Below are 23908 nucleotides of genomic sequence, written 5' to 3'. Positions count from 1 at the left end.
TATCGAAGATATGCACAAATCGAAAGTAATGCCTTCCCTTCTAAATTCTCTGCTGCTGTCAGCTGACTTCGAAGATAGTTGGTTTGTGTCGAGAAGCAAAAATGTCTGGAAAAGATAGAATTCCAATATTTCCCTCGCGAGGGTATGTATAAAGACAAAATTTTTGTTAATAGATTTTGTAGCTACACTGTAAAGAACTTTGGGCTATTCATTCAAAATGTGTCGGAAAAATTAGTTTCCACATGGGGGGAGTGTCCCTTTATAGAATTGGGTTACCATTAGAGTGTTCTTTAACAGTTTCAAATCTTGTGAATGGATAGCAAATAGACGGTCTTTATAATAATTCGTATTTTACAGAGCGCAGATGTTAATGAAAGCTAGACTAAAAGGAGCACAGAAAGGCCACAGTTTACTGAAGAAAAAGGCAGATGCTTTGCAGATGCGATTTCGGCAGATTCTGGGGAAAATTATTGAGGTAATGGGTTCTGCTTATACCACAAATAATTACGAAAGTTGTAATTTTTATACGTACTGCTCGGATATTTTATGTGGATTTATTTTTAGACTAAGACGCTGATGGGAGAAGTGATGAAAGAAGCTGCCTTTTCATTAGCTGAAGCAAAATTTACTACGGGAGATTTCAACCAAGTTGTCCTGCAGAACGTAAATAGGGCCCAAGTAAAGATTCGGACAAAGAAGGACAATGTTGCAGGTAGGACAGTTTTTTTATGTTGTAGCTATAGTTCAGACCATTTTCAGATTGTTCGAAGAGACAAAGAATACCATCAGTGTACATAACATGACAAATAAATGAAAAAAAATGTGGATTCCAAGAGTTGTGGGATTGAGGTAACGTGTAAATTACACACGTACCAGGTTATGGGTTACCTGGTGACGCCATAATATGTCAACAGTTGATTATATGTTTCAAAATATGATCATGGCTAATTTTAATCCTATTCCTTTTCAGATATTATTGGAAACAGATCTTGTATTTGAATACAGTTTGAACTGATGTTGCAATATTTCTTTTGGATCCAGGCTGTAACAAAAAAGTGTGGTCAGACAGACAGAAAATATTTCACACACTTAGAGGAAGAAATTATTACAGGGACATGTTCCCTGGAACACTTTATTTCCATGTTATGTTTCATTTTCTACTTTTCTTCGTAATCACATTAATCGTGGAAAACGCACACAGAGAGAATGTACCACATTACATGAAAAGTTTTCTTACATGGCATGTTCAAAGTGCTCTCTTCGTTACTTTTAATTAGAATGTACAGTAAGGTTCACTGTCAGTGCTTGTTGTCACAGTTGTATGAAGGTAATGTTGACATGTAACTCAATTCATTATTTTAGCTGACATGTGACAAAATACATTTCTGTACCAGCATCAAGCATGTAGCATCAAGTGTTTAGTAGTCACCACAGACTGTGCAGACATGTACCGTAAATTGTTTTAGAGTTCATGATTTATTCAGTTTCCAGTACAGTGTAATGGAAGTGTACTCAAATTCTGAGATGGCAGATGCTCATTCGTTGAACAGATTAGCAGATGGTAATAGTCATGCCACTCAACATTTTGATTGAGATAGATTCCCAGAGTGATGATGCCTCAACAGGAGAACTTTTGAAGCAATTGATCATGGCTGCATGGAATGTTTAACCCAACTACTCACAACTGGGGAAGGCCCAGAAGAACAAGGACAGAGCAGAATTTGTCTGTGATTAATGTGTTGAAGAATTGCATAAACTGAGCTGCTTCTGGACCAATGGCCATATAAAATGTTTTCTTTCTTGGCATGTGAGGAATGTTACCTGAAGGTTTGGCCATGCCTTTTTGTTACTCTCTGTAGAAAATAATGAATTCATCAGTGGTAGAAAATTGTTTAGGATAAGCTTCATAGTAGATAAGTCTTGTACATAGTTATACCATACTTAATTTTGTTGCAGGTGTTATGTTACCTGTATTTGAAAGTTATCAAGATGGTACAGACACTTACGAACTGGCAGGTCTGGCAAGGGGTGGTCAGCAACTTGCCAAACTCAAAAAGAACTACCAGAGTGCAGTGAAGCTGTTGGTTGAATTAGCTTCACTGCAGACATCTTTTGTTACTCTTGATGAGGTCATCAAAATAACCAATAGAAGAGTTAATGCTATTGAGCATGGTAAGTGACATAATCAATACATATTAGTGAGGGGACTATTGAATGGGCTAAATGGAATGGTATGAACACTTTAGTTGTCTACAGATTTGCTCTCAATGACTGAGAGGGTACAGAGGAGAGCGTGAAAGATAATTAACAGTGAAGAATAGTTTGTCAGGGACAAAAAGAGAAGCACAAGCTGGATTTCCTATGATGTTTTTGGAATCTATGCTGTTGGTCTGGAGGAAGTAATTTTGTTTGAGGTTTGTGTTTGAACTCAGAATACATTCTAAAGTTCTGCAACAGAAGAATGTCAATGATACTGCACAATAGTTTTGGTGATCAGTTCTGCTGTCCTTGTAGACTGTTGTAAACTGTGCTGTATTCAGTTTTTTTGTAATGAGATTTACGAGGGGCGTTTGAAAAGTCTGTGCAGAGTCCGAGAGATGGCACCACCGGCACATATCGAGGTCATGTTTAGTTAGTAGCATCTTTGGAAAGAACGCACACCAAGTTTCAACAATATTGGTCTACTTTGTATTTGGCTTTCTTGTGAATAGAGGAAGTCGAGTGATTGTCAAAAAATGGACGAAAAAGAATTTCGTATGGTGCTTAAACATTATTTTATGAAAGGCAGAACGCCTCAGGAGACTAAAGAGAAGCTTGATAAACATTATAGTAAACCTGCACCTTCAATTGTAACAGTTTATAAGTGGTTTCAAAATTTTTGGAGTGGTCATATGAGCACAAGTGATGCTGAACGTTCTGGACGCCCTGTGGAGGTTACGACTCCAGGAATCAATGATAAAATCCATGATATGGTGATAGATGGCAGAAGAGTTAAGGTGCGTGAGATTGCTAGTGCTGTTGGTATCTCCAATGAACGGGTACATAATATTTTGCATAAACATTTTGACATGTGAAAGCTATCCGCAAGATGGGTTCCGCGATTGCTCACGCTTGACCAAAAACGGAATTGTGTGAAGTGTTGCAAGGATGGTTTGCAGCTGTTCAGTAAGAATCTGCAGGACTTTAAGCATCGTTTCGTCACGTGGATGAAACATGGATACATTATTGTACTCGTGAGACCAAACAACAATCTAAATAATGGGTTACCAAGGGAGAATCTGCACCAAAAAAGGTGAAGACCATTCCTTTGGTCAGAAAGGTTACGGCGACTGTCTTTTGGGATTTGCATGGGATAAGCCTCATTGACTAGCTGGAAAAGGGTAAAACTATTACAGGTGCATATTATTCATCGTTATTGGGCCGTTTGAAAGCCGAGCTGCAGAAAAACACCGGCGATTGGACCGCAAAAATGTCCTTTTCCATCACGACGATGCACCAGCACACCTCACCAGTTGTGGTTGCAAAATTATTCAAAATAGGATTACAACTCATTTCACCCCCCCCCCCCCCCTCTATTCTCCAGACTTGGCTCCCTCGGACTACTATTTGTTCCCCAATTTGAAGAAATGGCTGGTGGGGCTAAGATTTTATTCAAATGAGGTGGTGATTGCAGCAACTAATAGCTATTTTGCAGACCTGGACAATTCCTATTATTCGGAAGGGATCAACAAATTAGAACAGCATTGGACAAATTGTGTAAGTCTAAAAGGAGACTATGTCGAAAAATAAAAAAGGTTTACCACAAACTCATAAGTAGTTATTATTTTTGCACCGACTTTTCAAACGCCCCCTCATATAGTTTATTTTATTTACACGTCTAGTTCTGTAAAACCAAATTGAGGAGCGCATCTCCAAGGTTGTGGTATGTGTCAGTACATGAAATTGGAACATAAAAATGATAACAGATAAAATAAAATGTTTACGAACCCAAAAAAAGTCAAGCCATAAGTTTAAGTAAACGCAATCAACAGTATAATGTAAGAATCAGCTTAATTTTTCAAGGACTTCCTCAGCAGACTAGAAAGATTGACCCATGTGGAAACTCTTCAGTTACGATTTGGAAGCACATGGATTACTCATTAGATTTTTGAATTCGTGCGGTAGCTTATTGAAAATGGATGCAGCAGTATACAGCACACCTTTCTGCACAGTAGTTAATGAAGTGCGATCCTGATGCAGATTGGATTTCTGCCGAGTATTAACTGAGTGAAAGCTGCTGCTGCTTGGGAATAAGCTGATATTGTTAACAAGAAACGACAGTAAAGAATATACATATTGAAATGCCAATGTCAGAATACCCAGACTAATGTCAAGAGGTTCGCGAACTTACACCACTTATTGCCCATTTCTGAGCCAAAAATGTCCTTTTAGAATGGGAAGTGTTACCCCAAAATATAATACCATATCACATAAGCGAATCAAAATAACCAAAGGAGACTAATTTTCGTGTCAAACAGTCACTTACTTCAGATAACGTTTGAATAGTAAAAATGGCAGCATTAAGTCTTCGAACAAGATCTTAAATGTGGGCTTTCTACTACGGTTTACTATTTGTGCACACTTAAAATTTTGAACTGTTCAGTTTCACTAATCGTGTGACTATTCTGTGAAATTAAAACACCAGATTTTGTTGAACTGTGTGTTAGAAACTGTAAAAACTGAGTCTTTTTGTGATTTAGCATTAGTTTATTTTCTACAAGCCATGAGCATACATCATGAACTGCACTATTTGAAACAGAGCCAGTGTTGTGCACAACATCATTTACTATCAAGCTAGTGTCATCAGCAAACAGAAGTATATTATTTATATAAATAAGGAACGGGAGTGGCCTCAACACTAATTCCTGTGCTCCCCCCCCCCCCCTCCTCTTTGACTTTACCCCACTCAGACCCCACATCACAGCCATTTGCAACACTGTGAATAATGACCTTTCACTGTCTGTTGTTAAAGTAAGAGGTGAACCAGTTGTTAGTTACTCCCCGAATTCCACAATGGTCCAACTTCTGGAGCAATATTTTGTGATCAACACAAACAAACACCTTAGTTAAATCAAATAATATTCCTAGTGTTTGAAACCTTTTGTTTAACCCATCTAGTACATCACAGAGAAAAGATAATATAGCATTTTCAGTTGTTAAACGGCTTCTAAAGCCAAACTGTACATTTGATAGCAAATTGTGATATAAAATCATCAATTATCCTTGCATACACAACGTTTTCAATAACTTTAGCAAACACTTATGGCAGAGAAATATGTCTAAAATCATCCCTTTCTCCTTTTTTATTGAGCAGCTTTACTACTGAGTACTTTAATCGTCCACGAAACTGACTATTCTTAAAGGAAAAATTATAAATATGGCTGAGTACAGGGCCAACATGTGCAGCACAGTACTTTAATATTCTGCTAGATACTTCATCATATCCAAGAGACTCCTTAGTCTTCAGTGATTTAATTATTGACTCAATCTCCACATTGTCTGTTTTCCAGAAGAGTATTTCAGACATCAATCTGGGAAAGGCATTTGCCAAGAGAGTTACATGATTCCCTGTAAAAATTAAATAAAAATGTATGATTCCCTCTACGCCAACTACACATTCGACCAAATATAGGCCTATTATATATAAAAACAAAGATGAGGTGACTTACCGAACAAAAGTGCTGGCAGGTCGATAGACACACAAACAAACACAAACATACACACAAAATTCAAGCTTTCGCAACAAACTGTTGCCTCATCAGGAAAGAGGGAAGGAGAGGGGAAGACGAAAGGAAGTGGGTTTTAAGGGAGAGGGTAAGGAGTCATTCCAATCCCGGGAGCGGAAAGACTTACCTTAGGGGGAAAAAAGGACAGGTATACACTCGCACACACGCACATATCCATCCACACATACAGACACAAGCAGAAATATGTCTGCTTGTGTCTGTTTGTGTCTGTATGTGTGGATGGATATGTGCGTGTGTGCGAGTGTATACCTCTTTCCTGATGAGGCCACAGTTTGTTGCGAAAGCTTGAATTTTGTGTGTATGTTTGTGTTTGTTTGTGTGTCTATCGACCTGCCAGCGCTTTTGTTCGGTAAGTCACCTCATCTTTGTTTTTATATATAATTTTTCCCACGTGGAATGTTTCCTTCCATTATATTGATATCAAATATAGGCCTAGTTAGATTCGTACGTCGGCGTATCCAGCACCTCGGGCGTGCAGCGCGAAACTTCCGGTACATCCTCCTCCGACGATATACAGACAATTTCCTCCGGGGTTTCCACGTTCGACATGTCCGACGCATCCACATCCTCCTTAAATGAGCAATATGACATCCAAACGTGAAATTAACGCCTCATCTCTAATAATAAACTCATTCGATACAAATATTACCAAGCCACGGTGTTTAATAACCATTCCCGGCTTATTCTTAACATTAATGGTAACAGGCCGTCCTTCGACAATACGCTTCAATATAGACGCATATTGCCGCCATCTAGACCATTCAAATTCTTCAAAAACAATAACATTATGAACACGTGCATCATAGCCACCAAATCGAATTCGGAACAAAAGGGCAAATACACATGTTGCTTTCTAGAAACAATCTTTTCAATCAATGTATACTTGCCGATATTTGTATCGCCAAATAAATACAACTGCATTTTACGAACCTCCGTGGACCGAAAGGCCTTGTTATACCACTGTACCACGCGGCCTGCCCAGCCATTATAATTAAGATGACACTCGCTCAAAGACTGCACAACCAACCGATTAGCCTGAAATGAATCAAAATACTTCTCAATGAAACGAATACGTGACCAATTGTTAACTAAAAAAGGATCAGTATAATCGATCCTACTAGTTTGGTCGGCCCACCTACGCAACCTAACGTTAAAAGACAAACTTGAATCATTACAATTAGATATTGGTACAGAGTCATACTTCGTTATATAAATTAAAGCCGACTTGCGGCTCCTGCAATTTTGAACATCGAAAACTCCGCTAATACTACCAAACATAAACTCTATATCAGACCGAACTTCTTGTAAATACATTTTATCTTCGAGCTTAATATTTTTATTTAATTTTTCTCCACACGAGAATGAGCAATGTGTCACAGTGGTAAGACACTGGACTCGTATTTGGGAATACATCAGTCCATCCACCTAGAGTTATGTTTCTGTGATTTCTCTACATTGATTAAAGCAAACGATGGGCTGATTCCTTTGAAAGGGCACAGGCAACTGCCTTCCACATGCTTCCCCAATCCGAATATGTGCTCTGTGTCTACCATCTCGTCGTCAACTAATTGCTAAACATTCATCTTGAGGTCCTTCCTTACTGCGGGAGAGCATCACAGATATACTGAAAATCGTGATTTGGCAAACTCGTGAAGATGGCACAAATTAATCCTGTGAAAGCCTGCTTACAAAATTGCAACAGCAAGCATTAAGTGAAGAATCCAGATATATTCTTCATGCTGGTACATATTATTACTGTAGGGATCACAAAGAAAAGATTAGGTTAATTACAAGGTACCAAGCAACCTAGCTGGTCAGTGTGGCCATGCGGTTCTAGGCGCTTCAGTCTGGAACTGCGTAACCGCTACGGTCGCAGGTTCGAATCCTGCCTCGGGCATGGATGTGTGTGATGTCCTTAGGTTAGTTAGGTTTAAGTGGTTCTAAGTTCTAGGGGACTGATGACCACAGATGTTAAGTCCCGTAGTGCTCAGAGCCATTTTGAACCAAGCAACCTAATTGTGTATGGTGGTACCAGTATCCGATCCCTACTTCCCTATTCCGTTCACAGATGTTGCACAGAAGAATGATTGTTCGTAGACCTCCATATTAGCTCTAATTTCTTGAATTTTCTCGCTGTGGTCATTTTGTGAGATATATGTTGGAGAAAGTAATACACTATGTGATCAAAAGTATCCAGACACCTGGCTGAAAATGACTTACAGGTTCGTGGCGCTCTCCATTGGTAATGCTGGAATTCAATATGGTGTTCGCCCACCCTTAGCCTTGATGACAGCTTCCACTCTCGCATGCATACATTCAATCAGGTGCTGGAAGGTTTCTTGGGGAATGGCAGCCCGTTCATCACGGAGTGCTGCACTGAGGAGAGGTATCGATGTCGGTCAGTGAGGCCTGGCAAAAATTCGGTGTTCCAAAACATCCCAAAGGTGTTCTAAAGGATTCAGGTCAGGACTCTGTGCAGGCCAGTCCATTACAGGGATGTTATTGTCATCTAACCACTTCACTACAGGTCGTGCATTATGCAGAGGTGCTCGATCGTGTTGAAAGATGCAGTCGCCATCCCCGAATTGCTCTTCAACAGTGGGAAGCAAGAAGGTGCTTAAAACATCAATGCAGGCCTGTGCTGTGATAGTGCCACAGAAAACAACAAAGTTCCATTGGATGTCCACAATGTGTACCATGATTCGTCACTCCTACACAATGTTTCTTTCCACTGTTCAATCATCCAAAGTTTACGCTACTTACACCAAGCAAGGTGTCGTTTCACATTTACCGGCATGATGTATGGCTTATGAATAGCTGCTCGATCATGAAATCCTAGTTTTCTCACCTCCCACCCACCTGTCATAGTACTTGCAGTGGATCCTGATGCAGTTTGGAATTCCTGTGTGCTGGTCTGGATAGATGTCTGCCTACTACATATTACGACCCTCTTCAACTGTTGGCAGTCTCTGTCAGTCAACAGACATGGTCAGCCTGTACACTTTTGTGCTGTGTACGTGTCCCTTCATGTTTCCACTTCACTGTCACATTGGGAATAGTGGACCTAGGGATGTTTGGGAGTGTGGAAATCTCGCATACAGACGTATGACACAAGCGACAGCCAATCACCAGACCACGTTCGAAGTCCGTGAAATCCGTGGAGCGCCCCATTCTGCTTTCTCATGATGTCTAATGACTACTGAGGTCACTGATATGGAGTACCTGGCAGTAGGTGGCAGCATAATGCACCTAATATGAAAAACATATGTTTTTGGGAATGTCCAGATACTTTTGATCACATAGTGTATGTTGTCTGATACTTTCTACACAGTACTCTCAGAATTTCAATAGTAAACCTCTCCACGATGCATAATGCTTCGCTTGTAACATCAGCCACTGGATTTTGTTAAGCATCTCTGTAACACACTTCTGCCAACTGAATGACCTCATGATGAAACATGCTGCTCTTCATTGGATCTTGTCTAAGTCTTGTATCCGCCCTGCATGGTAAGAATTCCACATTGAAGAACAGTACTCAAGAATTAGTTGAAAAAGTGCCTTGTAAGCCACTTCTTTAATGGATGAGTTACATTTCCTTAAGAGTCTTCCTATGAATCTGTCTGGCATCTGCTTTTCCTAAAATATGTTTTATGTGGTCATTCCACTTAAGTTTAATCTGGATAGTCACTCCAAGATATTCTGTGGTATATACTGTTTCCAGCAATTTGTCATAAATAGTGTAGTTGTATACTAATGGATTTCTTCTCGTATGAATGCACAGTATGTTACATTTATTTACGTTCAGGGTCAACCGTCGTAGCCTACGCCATTCACCAATTCTCTGCAGGTTATTTTGCAAATATATATTGCCTCCTGGTATTGCTGCTTTCTGATAGACAATGATATTGTAGGTGAATTGTCTTAAAGAGCTTCTGATGGATTCCACTAGATCATTTGTATACAATGTAAATACTAACAGTGCTGTCAAATTTCCTTGGGCTACTTCAAAAATTACCTTTACATTTGTCAATTTTATTCGGTTAAGAATGATGTGTTGAGTCCTGTCTGAAAGGAAGGCTTGAATCCAGTTGAAAGTGAGGCCCAATAAGTGGTAAACTCCTCCCTCTCTCTCTCTCTCTCTCTAAATGACAGTACAGGATTGTATCAGGTGCCTTTCTGAAGTCGAGGAATGTGCCATCAACCTGAGTGCTGTTGTCTATAGTGCTGTGAATGTCAAGTAGGCATTTACGCAGTCATTCATGCTGTGCTCCATATGTGAATGGAACAGAAGAAAGCCTTATATGTGGTGATATGGGAGGTACTCTCTCACATGTATTTCACAGACACATATTTTTGTGACTGATTTTATTCTGTTGTATGGGAAAGGAAGCTCCCCTCCACACATTGCTCCACAAGGAGAGTATCAGCAAGGAAGGACTGAGTGCCAGCTATTTGGTGGGGTTTCCTATTACATAGTTCAAATTTGTTTATAAATTAATGAATGCATATAATTGTATATACTCCTAAAATTTAATATCAATTTTTCACAATACGAGGAAAAAACTGAATGACTGAATGGTAATACTGTATAATAGTGAGTTTCCTGGTGTTCTGTCGAGTTGTTGTTTCCATTTTATGCACAGTATTTTGACAGCTGACCCAGCCGTTCGCTTCAGGTTCTCTGGACTGCTCAATCCAAAGCTACTTGGTCATGGAATGAGTCAGCATGTAGGCAAAAGAATGGATAAAGTATATTTAAAAAAAAGAAAGAAACTGAGAGGCCATAGAATAAATAAGGCATTACAGAAAATTTTCTCAGCTATTATGAGTAACTTTTGTTCGTAATAGGAGTTGTGTGCCACAGGTACAGCTTCCAACTTGATTTGAAGAACGGGAGTTTTATCAGTCAGTTTTCTCAGTCCTGCCAGAAGCCTATTGAAAAAGAAGCCTGCTGAATAGTCCACATGTGTCTCTATCTTGCTTAAGGCACTGTTGTATATGTCCAAGTTATCTTTCCATAAAGGTTGACTCTTGCAGTTTCTTCTGAGTCGATCAGTAAAGTCTGCAATTAATCACCTGATGCGGCATATGTACAGGGGTGGAAGAGTTTGGATTCTGAGACACCTCAAAAACTGCCTACAAGAAGTTTGTGAACTGACACCACAGATTACTCCTACTGTCCGTTTATGGACTAAGAAGCTGAAAATATTCTTGTTGAGTACACAAAGTTGCACTAAAATACACAGATGGAAAAAAAAAAAATTGCAACACCAAGGAGTTGTGAGATGTAAACAAAGCTCGGTAAGCAAGTTTCTATATCTGAAAGATGATATCTTTTCAAATTTCACATCTAGTCACGTAGGTGTGGTACTAGAAGCACCACTATGAGAATTTAAATCAGGTTTGCTTTAAGTACATGCTGTGACAGTCATGAGCATTAGTTACCTCTGAAAGTGGACGTGGTGAATTGAAGTTTGTCAGAAATGCCATTATTGACACCTCACTGTGTTTGAACAAGGTCGTGTAATAGGGCTACGAGCAGCCGAATGTCCCTTCTGTGGTATTGCAGAAAGACTTGGCAGGAATGTGGCCACTGTACACGATCGCCGGCAGCAATGGTCACGGGGAGATACGGGCACGAGAAGACGGAGCTCCGGATGGCCGTGTGGCACTACCGAGGAAAGAGCACTGTGTGTTCGGCATGTGGCTCTGGTGCATTGTACTGATCTGCAACAGCAATTTGAGAAGAAGTTGGCGTCATAGTGACACAGATGTGTTACAAATCGATTACTTCAAGATCAGTTGCGAGCCAGACGCCCTGTGGCATGCATTCCACTGACCCCAAACCACTGCTTAAGCGAGTGCTCATTGGGGGGGGGGGGTAAGGCAGAGGTCAGTTGTATTTCCTGATGACAACTGTTTCTGCCTCAGTGCCAGTGACGGGCGTGTGTTAGTTAGTTACGAAGTTACAATCTGGGGTTCAATTTCATATACAGCTCCAATGCCATCACAACCACTGTAATCATCCCTCTATCGACTGACCAAGTGGAATATGCGTGGAACTCCTACCCATAAACTGATATCTGGTACTTGTACAACCCATGTACATGTGTGTTTGCATTCAACATTCTGGTGGCTACACTTGTTATTAATGTACCAAAATTTCACATTTGCAGTGTTACTCACTGACATATGTTAGCTAGACAAATGGGTTCCCAAAATTTCATTGCTCTGTGTTGACGATTTCTCGGTATTGCGATTTTTTTCCCCAGTGGTGTGTAACACCATACAGGGTAACAGAGCGAATGTAAACAATACAAACCAACCTTTGAATTTCAGTGTCAGAGACAATGGAGATCATTCTTACAGTGAGATAGCAACATTCAGTTTCTCCATAAGATCGCAAATGTGATTTTTTTCAGGAAAGTCTCTCATCCACCTTCAGCCCTGAGAATTTAAAACAGCCAACTTCACTGACTATCTCACGATCTTTAGACAGTAAAACTGGGGTTCTACAAGAGTTCAGTATCATAAACTGTATTCATCATGTTTTGTTACGATTAAGGGTTAATCTGGTCTCTGAAAACCACATGCTGCTATTACTAACTATCCTATTAGGTACATCATTTAAAGTACATATCCCATCTTTAACAATAACACTTTGATCATTTGCAAAAAGAAAAAAATAAATAAATTTGAATCACCTGTCATGTGTAGTGACATATCATTGATGTATATCAAGAAAACCAATAGGCCCGGATCAGCGCCCTTGCCATTTCATCCCGCACATTCACATGACCCTAGTAGATTCAGATCATCTCTTCCCTGTTTGTGGACACAAGAATAGAACCTTCAGATATGAAATGAACTGTTGTTGAGCTAGTTACTTAATCCCATAATGTTCCACCTTGAAACTTCCTGGCAGATTAAACCTGTGTGCCCAACAGAGACTCGAACTCAGGACCTTTGCCTTTCGCGGGCAAGTGCTCTACCATCTGAGTTACCGAAGCACGACTCACGCCGGTCCTCACAGCTTTACTTCTGCCAATATCTCGTCTCCTACCTTCCAAAATTTACAGAAGCTCTCCTGCGGACCTTGCAGAACTAGCACTCCTGGAAGAAAGGATACTGCGGAGACATGGCTTAGCCACAGCCTGGGGGATGTTTCCAGAATGAGATTTTCACTCTGCAGCAGAGTGTGCGCTGATATGAAACTTCCTGGCAGATTAAAACTGTGTGCCCGACCGAGACTCGAACTCGGGACCTTTGCCTTTCGCAGGCAAGTGCTCTACCATCTGAGCTACCGAAGCACGACTCACGCCGGTCCTCACAGCTTTACTTCTGCCAATATCTCGTCTCCTACCTTCCAAAATTTACAGAAGCTCTCCTGCGGACCTTGCAGAACTAGCACTCCTGGAAGAAAGGATACTGCGGAGACATGGCTTAGCCACAGCCTGGGGGATGTTTCCAGAATGAGATTTTCACTCTGCAGCGGAGTGTGCACTGATATGAAACTTCCTGGGACATTAAAACTGTGGGCCCGACCGAGACTCGAACTCCACTGCAGAGTGAAAATCTCATTCTATGTTCCACCTTATTCAAAAGTGTTTGAAGGTCCACATAATCAGATATATCTGTTAAATAAAGGAGAATATCAAATGTCCTCAGCGTATTGTTTATACCTGTTAGTGCCTCTAACACACAAGAATAATACCATTTTCTGAGGATACTCCTTTTGTGCACTCACACTGTGAGCCTCGCTACAAAATGTGTGTACTGGGATGTTCCAGTATTTCCTTATACATTGCTTTCTCAAAAGCTTTTGAAATCACTGATAGCAAAGAAACTGTCCAGTAACTATCTAAATTTGGTACCTCTTTCTCCCATTTGTGAACCAGTTTCACTAAAAGGTATTTGAATCCATCAGGAAGTTGACCACACCTGGGGGACATTGTAAGGGGCTGAGTACATTAATCTTCATTATCCTACCTAAAAGTTAATCTTATCAATGAGAGTCTTTACTCTTTATTGATTTAATAATTGATTGTTTCATCTTCACTTATTTCCTGTAGCTGCATGTGATATAATTGTCCACGAACACCAAATTTTTAGAGTGCTGCATAATTATCTGTACGAATAAAATTTTGCTTTAACTGAACAGTTTCATTCCCACAAGAGATGTGTAATATGTTGAGCATCCACATTCTGCCCACATAACTCTTTCACAATTGGCCATATAGTTTTAATTTTGTTCTGAGAGCCATCTATTCTCTTGGAGTAATGATTTATTTTAGCCTGTCTGATGACATTCTTCAGCACACAGTCTACTGTGAAATAAAATTCTGTAGCTGGGCTGTGACTGTCCTGTCTATTATGATGCTGCTCCCATTTCCTCCTGTGCGGCATTTTACTGTCATTAGTTATCCAAAATGGTTGCTTAATACAGCTGCTTCTCTGCCTGCAATTTTTAGTGGAAAAAGGTTCTCAGAGAAAGTGATAAAGGTTTAGCAGAAATATGTTCTGTTTGTCATTTAATTTCTCTTTATTGTAGACTTCTTGCCTTTACCCTCCAATATTGGCTGTAAATCTCTACAATGGTCTCTAAATAATTTGTTTACTGATTTGGAGTGTGATGCTATATCTATTAAGTTACTGTCTATAATTGTGCTACTGTTTACCTGAACTGTAGTTGGAAACCATACTGTGTGTACCATTTTGTAAGATTCAAATAAATTCATTAATGTCCTTTCCTCTGGAGAATCAGCCACAAAGTTTATGCAGAAATTCCCACACCAGTTAACTTCACATGTCTTTCTTAAGAACTGAGCCTAGCACAACGCCAACTCTGACTCTGAACTGGCAGATCTGTAGAGGCCTACATCTAAATGATTTTCCTTGAAAATTTAGACTTCCTTGTTGTACAATCTTCAAATATTTGGTCCTCACAAAGTTTTGATACATCAACTCTTTTGAATGAAACATTACATTGCCATAAATGGCCACTCCTCCCTTCTGCTACAAACTCCTCATCTTGAAATAAGGTGTACCCCTCCAAAGAATGCATCAGTATATTTTTTCTATATAAATGATGATCAGAGATACAAATCATGTCAGAGTCAATATGTATTAGCAGTTCATCTACTTGACCTCTAATTTCCTTAATATTTTGGTGAAACAATTTTACTGGGTCTTCTAATATGCACTCCCCATTTACTGAACTGTCTTGCAGCATTAAAGGAGTATTCCTCAAGAAGGTGTACAACATATCTGACTTCTTTGCATTATCAGAGGAATTTGGCCTTGAGTGAACCCAAATCCACCCACCCCTTCTCAGGTGTAGGCTGTGTATCCTATAACTAGAACTGTTGATGCCCTCAACTGGCATCCTTGCAAAATGTGCCAAGTCAGTAGTCATTGGCAGCCTCTGAAGACCCATGTTGACATGTCCTGCAGCACTCAGTACCGCAACAACACTTATTATCGAAAGTACAGTCATATGGAGTATCGAATGAATTTTGTGACTGGGTTAAGGATTTCTTGCTATAGTGGATGGGCCGCATGTTGTCTTGGATAGAAAATCATTTGATAGATATGAAAGTGACTTCAGACTTGCCCTAGAAAATTGTATTGAGGCACTTGCTGTTCATGTCGTACATCTGTGGTCTGGCATAAAACATTAATAGTAACCTCAGACATCTTGCAGATGCAGTTATACATACTGAAGTATATCTGAAAATTTTCAGTCAAATGTTGGTAAGATTTCAAAGTTGCACAAACATTGACAACTTATTTTAAATATCAAGAATGAACATGAGAAATGTATTATTTTATAACTACGAGGTGTGTTCAAAAAGTGAGGTGACTTTATATTTTTAAGAAAAAATATTTATTAGTTCATCAGTATTCCTGTTGTCCCCTTCAAAGTAGTCCCCCTGAGATACAATACACTTGTGCCAATGTTTCTTCAATCCTCGAAGCACTTCTCATAAGCACTTTTTGGTACAGCCATGAGTTCTTCCAGTGAAGAAGTTTTTATTTCCTTAATTGTTGAAAATCTTCGTTCTTTCATAGGTCTCTTCAGTTTCAGGAATAGGCATAGGAAGAGGTCACAGGGGGCCAAATCTGGTGAATATGGTGGCTGTGGCATGATGTTGTGTTGTTTTTGACCAGAAAATCTCTAACAAGCATTGATGAATGAGCAGGTAATGCGAAAGCCATGAATTGTTTTTCCACAATTCTGGACATTTTTTGTGTATTGCTTCTCATAAATGGTGCATAACATCAAGATCACACTCCTTATTGACCGTACAACCTCGAGGCAAAAATTTATGATACACTACACCACGGTAATGGGGGGGGGGGGGAGAAATAAAAAAAGTTAACAAAACTGTGACATTTGGTCAAACTTGGCATGCTTTTTTTGATCTTGGTTCTCCGGGATGTTTCCATTGGGATGACTGGGCTTTCGTTTCAACATCATAACCATAAACCCATGTTTCGTCACCACTTATGACCCTTTTGAGCAAATCAGGATCATCATTGACATCATTCAAGAGCTCCTGAGTGATGCTCATGCAATGGTTATTCTGGTCAAAATTTAGATGTGTTGGAATAAACTTCGCTGACACACATCTCACGCCCAAAACGTCCAAAAATATTGCATGATACAAACCGACCAATATGCCAACGTCCTTAGCAACTTCTCTTACGGTAAATCGACAATTTTCCAAAACAATTTTTGTTCACAGCTTCGGGTTATCATCTGTCGTTGGTGTGCTGGGGTGTCGAGAGGGAGGTTAGTCATTGGCATCTTCTCGGCCATCTTGGAAGAGCTTGTACCACTTGTAAACTTTTTTATTTATTTTTTAGAGCAGACTCACTGTATGCCTCTGTCAAAATATCAAGTGTTTTAGAGCACTTGATTCCATTTTTCACACACAATTTGCCGCAAATTCTTTGCCCCATTTTTTATAAAACGGGTCTAACCTTACCATCTGTCAAAATCAAACAAGGTATGCTGTACACCTGAAACTGTGAACATATGTTTGGGACATGTGTACCAATATAACAAAAAGAAAAAAGATTGATAATCGAACGTACGTTGCCCACGCGATTTGAAAAGTCACCTTACTTTTTGAACAGCCCTCGTAGAATATCACTAAGTCAAAACTGGTATCAGATAACTCACTCACATATCTGGGTGTAACAGTTTTTAGGGATATGAAATGGAATGATGACATAGATTCAGTCCTAGGTAAATGATTTGGCAGACTTTGATTCACTGGTAGGATACTGGGAAGATGCAGTCAGCTTACAAATTAGATTTAAAAAAAAAAATTAATGCAATGTATCTTCAACTGTATCGGACTGTTACCAGTAGGGCTATAATGGAATGTAGACTATATACAAAAAAAGACAGTGCATAAGGTCACATATTTGTTTGATCCATGAATCACTGAACAGGCAGACACTTGAAGATAGAGTCTGACTTTACTGCAGAAGTCTACTTATGAAGTATGAGTGTTAAGTGAAGAATATGCAACAATACCACCACCCCCAAATTATGTATTGCTCAGATAGGGACTACAAGGACACAATTAGGCCAATTGTAGCATACCCAGAGTAATTTATCTAATTGTTCATCCTGTACCTCATTAGCAAATGGAACAGAAAGAAGTGCTGCTCAGTGGTACAATTGGAAGTACCCTCTGCCATGCACTTAACAGTGCTGTAGAGAATATGTATGTAGATGTTCAAATATTTTTTTAAAAATAATTAAACTTTCTCAGCAATTTCTGCATGTAGTTCATGTCCTCCGAATGCTTTGGTTAATAAAACAACTTATTTTTTCGTTCATTGCAGACAAAAACATTGACTTAAATAGGGACTAGCATTATTTATTTATTCTATTTTTGGTGTATTCTTTGATGTGTTAATCCACTAATGATTAATATTAATCTTTCAGTAATTATTCCACGCATTGAACGTACACTTGCCTATATAATATCTGAACTGGATGAATTGGAGAGAGAGGAGTTTTACCGGTAAGCAAATTATTGTGTTCTCTGTATATGGTGCATTTGTCTGTAAACTGAAATTATCAAAGATTCCTGGAAAAACTTAATTTTGTTTGGGAGCAAGTATTTACAAATAGAAATAATTATTTTTATTGTAAATGTCTGTTGATACCAGAAATAGACATCATCAAACGTGTATAATGTAACAGTACATGGATGATTGGTTGTTGCCCAGGTAAATAACAAGTTATAACAGAGTGGACACATGGGCAAGTTATTTGAGTAGCTCAGATCAGTACCTCTGATGGTGTTGACTTAAGAATAAAGTTGTAAGCTTTTGTTAATGTGTTTTCTCCATTCTTTTCTCTTCTAGAGTCATGTTTAGGAGGCACTACAGCTAAAGTGAAATGTAGGCAATAAGAGCATTGTATGTGATATAGTTGCCCATCTTTCAGATGTCTCTTAAAACAGATTGTCACACTCAGTTCCCAGCCTTTTCTTAATGATATATTTTATTATGAACAGTAACAATGAATTCACAGGAAATGTCATTTACACAATTACACACATAATAATCTCCACAAAAATTGAAGCATACCTTAATGCCATGTCTCCTACAAGTTAAGATTAGCTAGTTTCATGGTCATAGTCACTTAATAGCTACATGACAAGTAGCAGTGTTCATTCTACATGGGTTGCCTATTGTTTCAGATGTAGTTAACTGTTGTTCTTTTATTGATGTAAGGAGTGTCGTGTATATACCACTCTGCAAGAAGTAGCTAAACATCGCCTGTTTTAATACTGAGGACCTATCAGCTTTTTTAAGTGTATTGGAGTTGCTTCAAAGTTAAGTTAGCCAGTCTAAGCAGAAGCAGTACCTCCATTCATCGTGTTCCCTAGATAGTATAACCTTCAGAGAGTTGAATGAGTCAGAATGCTGTCTGCAAAGGGAGCTTGCTTGCTTGCCTTTTTTTTTTTTTTTTGGCCGATTCCACTCTCTGAAGATTCTCTTTCATGGCCTGTCCTGTCTCAGAGGATGGGATTATTGTTAGTTGGGAGCTCCAACATTAAGCGCATTGTGTGCCCCTTAGGGACTGACAAGAAGGGAAAGAAAACCAATGTGCACTCAGTGTGCATACCGGGTGAAGTCATTCCAGATGTGGAAAGGGTCCTCCCGGATGCCATGAAGATCACAGAGTGCAGCCAACTGCAGGTGGTTGCTCATGTCATAACAGTGATGTGTGTCACTTTGGATCAGGAGAGATTCTATCTGGTTTTGAGCGGCTAAGAGAAGTGGTAAAGACTGCCAGTCTTGCTTACAAGATGAAAGCAGAGCTGACCATTTGCAGCATAGTCGACAAGACCGACTGCGGAGCTCTGGTACAGAGCTGAGTGGAGGGTCTGATCAGAGGCTCAGACAGTTCTGCAACCTTGGAGGCCTCAGATTCCTCGACTTGCGCCAAAGGGTGGTTGGGTTTTGGGTTCCGCTGAATAGGTCAGGTGTCCACTATAAGCAGGAGGCAGCTACATTGGTAGCAGGGGCTGTGTGGCATGGACTGGGCGGTTTTTTAGGTTAGAGGGTCTCGGGAAAACACAAGAAGGGCTTCAGTCACAAAGGGTGCAGGCCGAACACAGGAAGAACATAGATACAGGAACCATTGGTATAACAGTTGTAAATTGTCATAGCTGTGTTGGGAAAGTACCAGAGCTCCAAGCGCTAATAGAAAGCACTGATGCTCAAATCGTTATAGGCACTGAAAGCTGGCTGAAGCCGGATATAAGCTCAGCTGATACTTTTGCAAAGAACCTAACGGTGTTTCGAAAGGATAGGCTAAACATGGTTGGCGGTGGCGTGTTTGTTGCTGTTACAAGTAGTTTAACTTGTCGCAAAATTGAAGTAGATACTTCCTGAGAGTTAGTATGGGCAGAGGTCATTGTTGGTAACCAGTAGAAAATAATAATTGGACCCTTTTACCGACCTCCAAATTCAGATGATACAGTTGCTGAAAGTTTCAAAGAAAATTTGAGTTTGATTTCATACACGTACCCGACTCATACGATAATAGTTGGTGTTGACTTTAATTTACCCTCGATATGTTGGCAAAAATACATGTTTAATTCCGGAGGTACACATAAAATATCATCCGAAATCGCGCTAAACGCATTCTCTGAAAATTATTTCGAGCATTTAGTTCATGAGCCCACACAAATAGTAAACGGTTGTGAAAACACACTTGACCTCTTAGCAACAAATAATCCTGAGTTAATAACGAGCATCAAAACTGATACAGGGATTAGTGAACACAGGGTTGTCATAGTGAGATTGAATATTGTAACCCTCAAATCCTCCAAAAATAAGCGAAAAATATACTTATTCAAAAAATCAGATAAAAATTCACTTGACGCCTTCCTGAGAGGCAATCTGCACAAATTCCAAATTAATAATATAAATGTAGACCACATGTGGCTTGAATTGAAAGAAATATTACCGGCAGCATTTGAGAGATTTATACCAAATAAATTAACAAATGACAGAACTGATCCTCCTTGTTACATAAAACTGGTTGGAACACTGTTGCAGAAACAATGAAAAAAATATGCCAAATTTAAACAGATGCAAAATCCCCAAGATTGGCGATCTTTAACAGAAGCTCGAAATTTTGTGCGGACTGCAATGCGAGATGCCTATAACAGTTTCCACCATAAAACTTTGTCTCGAAACCTGGCAGAAAATGCAGAGAGATTCTGGTCGTATGTGAAGTATATTAGTGGCAAGAGACAATCAATGCCTTCTCGGCGCGATAGCAATGGAGATACTATCTAAGACAGTGCTGCCAAAGGAGAGTTACTAAACACAGCCTTCCGAAATGCCTTCACAAAAGAAGACAAAGCAAATATTCCAGAATTCGAACCGAGAACAGCTGCCAACATGAGTAACGTAGAAGTAAATATCCTCGGAGTAGTGAAGCAACTTAAATCACTTAATAAAAGCAAGTCTTCTGGTCCAGACTGTATAACAATTAGGTTCCTTTAGGAGTACGCTGATGCATTAGCTCCATGCTTAACAATCATATACAACCTTTCGCTCGACGAAAGAACCGTACCCAAAAACTGTAAAGTTGCACAGGTCACACCAATATTCAAAAAAGGTAGTAGGAGTAATCTACTAAATTACAGGCCCATATCATTAATGTCGATATGCAACAAGATTTTGGAACATATATTTTGTGTTCAAACATTATGAATTGCCTCGAAGAAAACTGTCTATTGACACACAGTCAACATGGGTTTAGAAAATATTGTTCCTGTGAAACACAACTAGCTCTTTATTCACATGAAGTGTTGAGTGCTATTAAGGGATTTCAGATCGATTCCGTATTTCTGGATTTCCAGAAGGCTTTTGACACTACCACACAAGCGGCTTGTAGTGAAAAGTGTGTGCTTACGGAATATTGATCCATAAAATTTTGAGGTGTGCAGCCGCATGTGAAGATGGCTGGGCGGTATTCAGCCAAAATATTAGAAGTAGTCAAATATATGCGGCTGCACACCCGAAATTTAATGGCTCAGTATTTGCGTCGCGAAAATATGAAGATGCACATTATGGAATATCATCTCAGTTATGTGACTGGATATGTGATTTCCTGTCAGAGAGGTGACAGTTCGTAGTAATTGACAGAAAGTCATTAAGTAAAACAGAAGTATTTCTGGCATTCCCCAAGGTAGTTTTATAGGCCCTTTGCTGTTCCTTATCTATATAAATGATTTGGGAGGCAATCTGAGCAGCAGTCTTAGGTTGTTTGCAGATGACACTGTCGTTTATCAACTAATTAAGTCATCAGAAGATCAAAACAAATTGCAAAATTATTTAGAAAGATATCTAAATGGTGCGAAAATTGGCAGTTGACCCAAAATAACGAAAAGTGTGAGGTCATCCACAGGAGTGCTGAAAGGAATTCGTTAACTTCAGTTACACGATAAATCAGTCTAATCTAAAATCCGTAAATTCAACTAAATACCTAGGTATTACAATTACAAACAACTTAAATTGGAAGGAACACATAGAAGACTGCATTTTATTGGCAGGACGCTTAGGAAATGTAACAGACCTACTAAGGCGACTGCCTACACTACGCTTGTCCATCCTCTTTTAGAATACTGCTGCACGGTGTGGGATCCTTACCAGATAGGACTGACAGAGTACATCAAAAAAGTTCAAAGAAAGGCAGCACGTTTTGTATTATCGCGAAATATGGGAGAGAGTGTCACAGAAATGATACAGGATTTGGGCTCTACATCATTAAAAGAAAGGTGTTTTTCGTTGCGACAGAATCTTCTCACGAAATCCAATCACCTACTTTCTCCTCCAAATGCGAAAATATTTTGTTGATACTGACGTACATAGGGAGAAACTATCACCACGATAAAATAAGGGAAATCACAACTCGTATGGAAAGATACAGGTGTTCGTTCTTTCCACATGCTATACGAGATTGGAATAATAGAAAATTTTGAAGGTGGTTCGATAAACCCTCTGCCAGGCACTTAAATGTGATTTGCAGAGTATCGATGTAGGTGTGTGGATGAATGAGAGAACTAATTACTCAAAATAAATTTTTGTACTAATTATAGTCAAAACTTGTGTACTGTCTAGATTTTTAATGGGATTATGTTAAGTATTTTTCCTTGTGTTCCAATGACTGTTTAATGTTGTAGGTTGAAGAAGATTCAAGACAAGAAACGCATTGCCAGAGCCAAGGCTGAAGCTAAAGCCGAAGCGCAGAAACAGGCGTTACTGAAGGCGGGCCAAGATGTCACCTACACTCCGAGTCTACTGGATGAAGGAGATGAAGATATCCTGTTCTAAGTGTTAGGTACCATGTGGTGGTTTTAGGTGCATTTCTTATCTGTGTAAATATTTGCTACTGTATCTTACATTTTAATGTAAAAGAAAAAGTTCTTTGTCAGTAGGTTTAGGCTTTCATATGTTGACATCAGTAATATGGGTACAAAACAATGTAAAATATATTTAATGTCCCGTTAGCAGACAGCAAAATTGACCGGTTGCTTTCATTTATCCATTCCGTATGTCCACTTATATATTCAATACTGACATTCATTAAAGTGATACCTGTTCATTGACTTTACTCGGGGATCTTTGAAGGTGGAAGAGTAGGTAAAATGGTTAGAAGGATGTTTTGTAGAACAGTATTAAAATAAACCTGTAGTTGAATTGATGAACTGTTGAAGTGATAACATGTAAACTGAAATTTTTGTTTCAGTGGCTAAAGTATAAGTGTAAAGTTGTAATCCTTAAAGATTTAAACAGTGCTGAGAGCATTTTTCTGTTTGAAAGTTGGATGCTACTGCCATGTAATATTTTAGTCTTTTGTTGTGTGTGTGCGTATGTGCAACTTCTAGCAGTTTGGCAGATGGCTGTTACTCTGTGTTAAAACACAGGACAATTCCAAAGTCCGTATGCAGACTGTATCTTATGTAAATATTCATTTTGGTGAAAAAATTTCAACAAACATCTCATTGTGTCCATTGTAAATATGAAATGTGGTCTAATTGTAACATTCCATCAATGTGAACACTGTATATAATGAGTTTAAATAGCTTATTGCAAGATAAATTATCTTAATGTCAAATCTGCATTCTGTGTTTCCAAAATAGAAGACATTTCAGAAGCGTAAGCAGTTTCACAAAAAGTAGCAATAAAAAACCAAAGAAAAAACATTATTTACTAGGTGGCTGCTCCATCATAGTGGATAGATGCTAAAATCAGTAGTTGTATGAATTGAAATTTCCATCCTCTGGAAAATGGGCTTTTCTTAATTAAAGCAAGTGTCAGTCAGGACAGAATCTAAAATGGAGACACCAAAGTATATAAAAAGACAGACTCAACAATCAACACAAATGTGTATTTCTAAAATTTATCTTTATTTATCATATTTGGTATTTTTGCGTGTCTGCTACTGTATGGTAAGTAGATTTCCTTCTAAATTATGTCTTCGGTTGTTTCCAGGATGAGTCATCTACTCTGCAGCAGAGCATGTGCTGGTTGTATGAACTTTCTGGAAGATTAAAACTGTGGGTTCAAAT

At 39.1% G+C, this 23908-nt stretch overlaps 1 protein-coding gene across 1 annotated transcript; it reads left to right on the top strand.

The window, feature by feature from the left end:
- Positions 1-13: 13 nt before the first annotated feature.
- On the top strand, positions 14-23454 carry LOC126425028 (V-type proton ATPase subunit D 1). The gene is made up of 6 exons (XM_050087937.1): positions 14-142; positions 358-475; positions 565-712; positions 1957-2172; positions 17752-17830; positions 22520-23454. The coding sequence occupies exons 1-6, from the start codon at positions 102-104 to the stop codon at positions 22668-22670; spliced, it is 753 nt and encodes a 250-aa protein (XP_049943894.1). The 5' UTR covers positions 14-101; the 3' UTR covers positions 22671-23454.
- Positions 23455-23908: the final 454 nt, after the last annotated feature.

This window comes from Schistocerca serialis, chromosome 10 (assembly GCF_023864345.2).
Source record: "Schistocerca serialis cubense isolate TAMUIC-IGC-003099 chromosome 10, iqSchSeri2.2, whole genome shotgun sequence".
NCBI lineage: Eukaryota > Metazoa > Arthropoda > Insecta > Orthoptera > Acrididae > Schistocerca > Schistocerca serialis.
The sequence above is the reverse complement of the archived record's forward strand: the minus strand, read 5'-3'. Positions and strand labels throughout refer to the sequence as shown.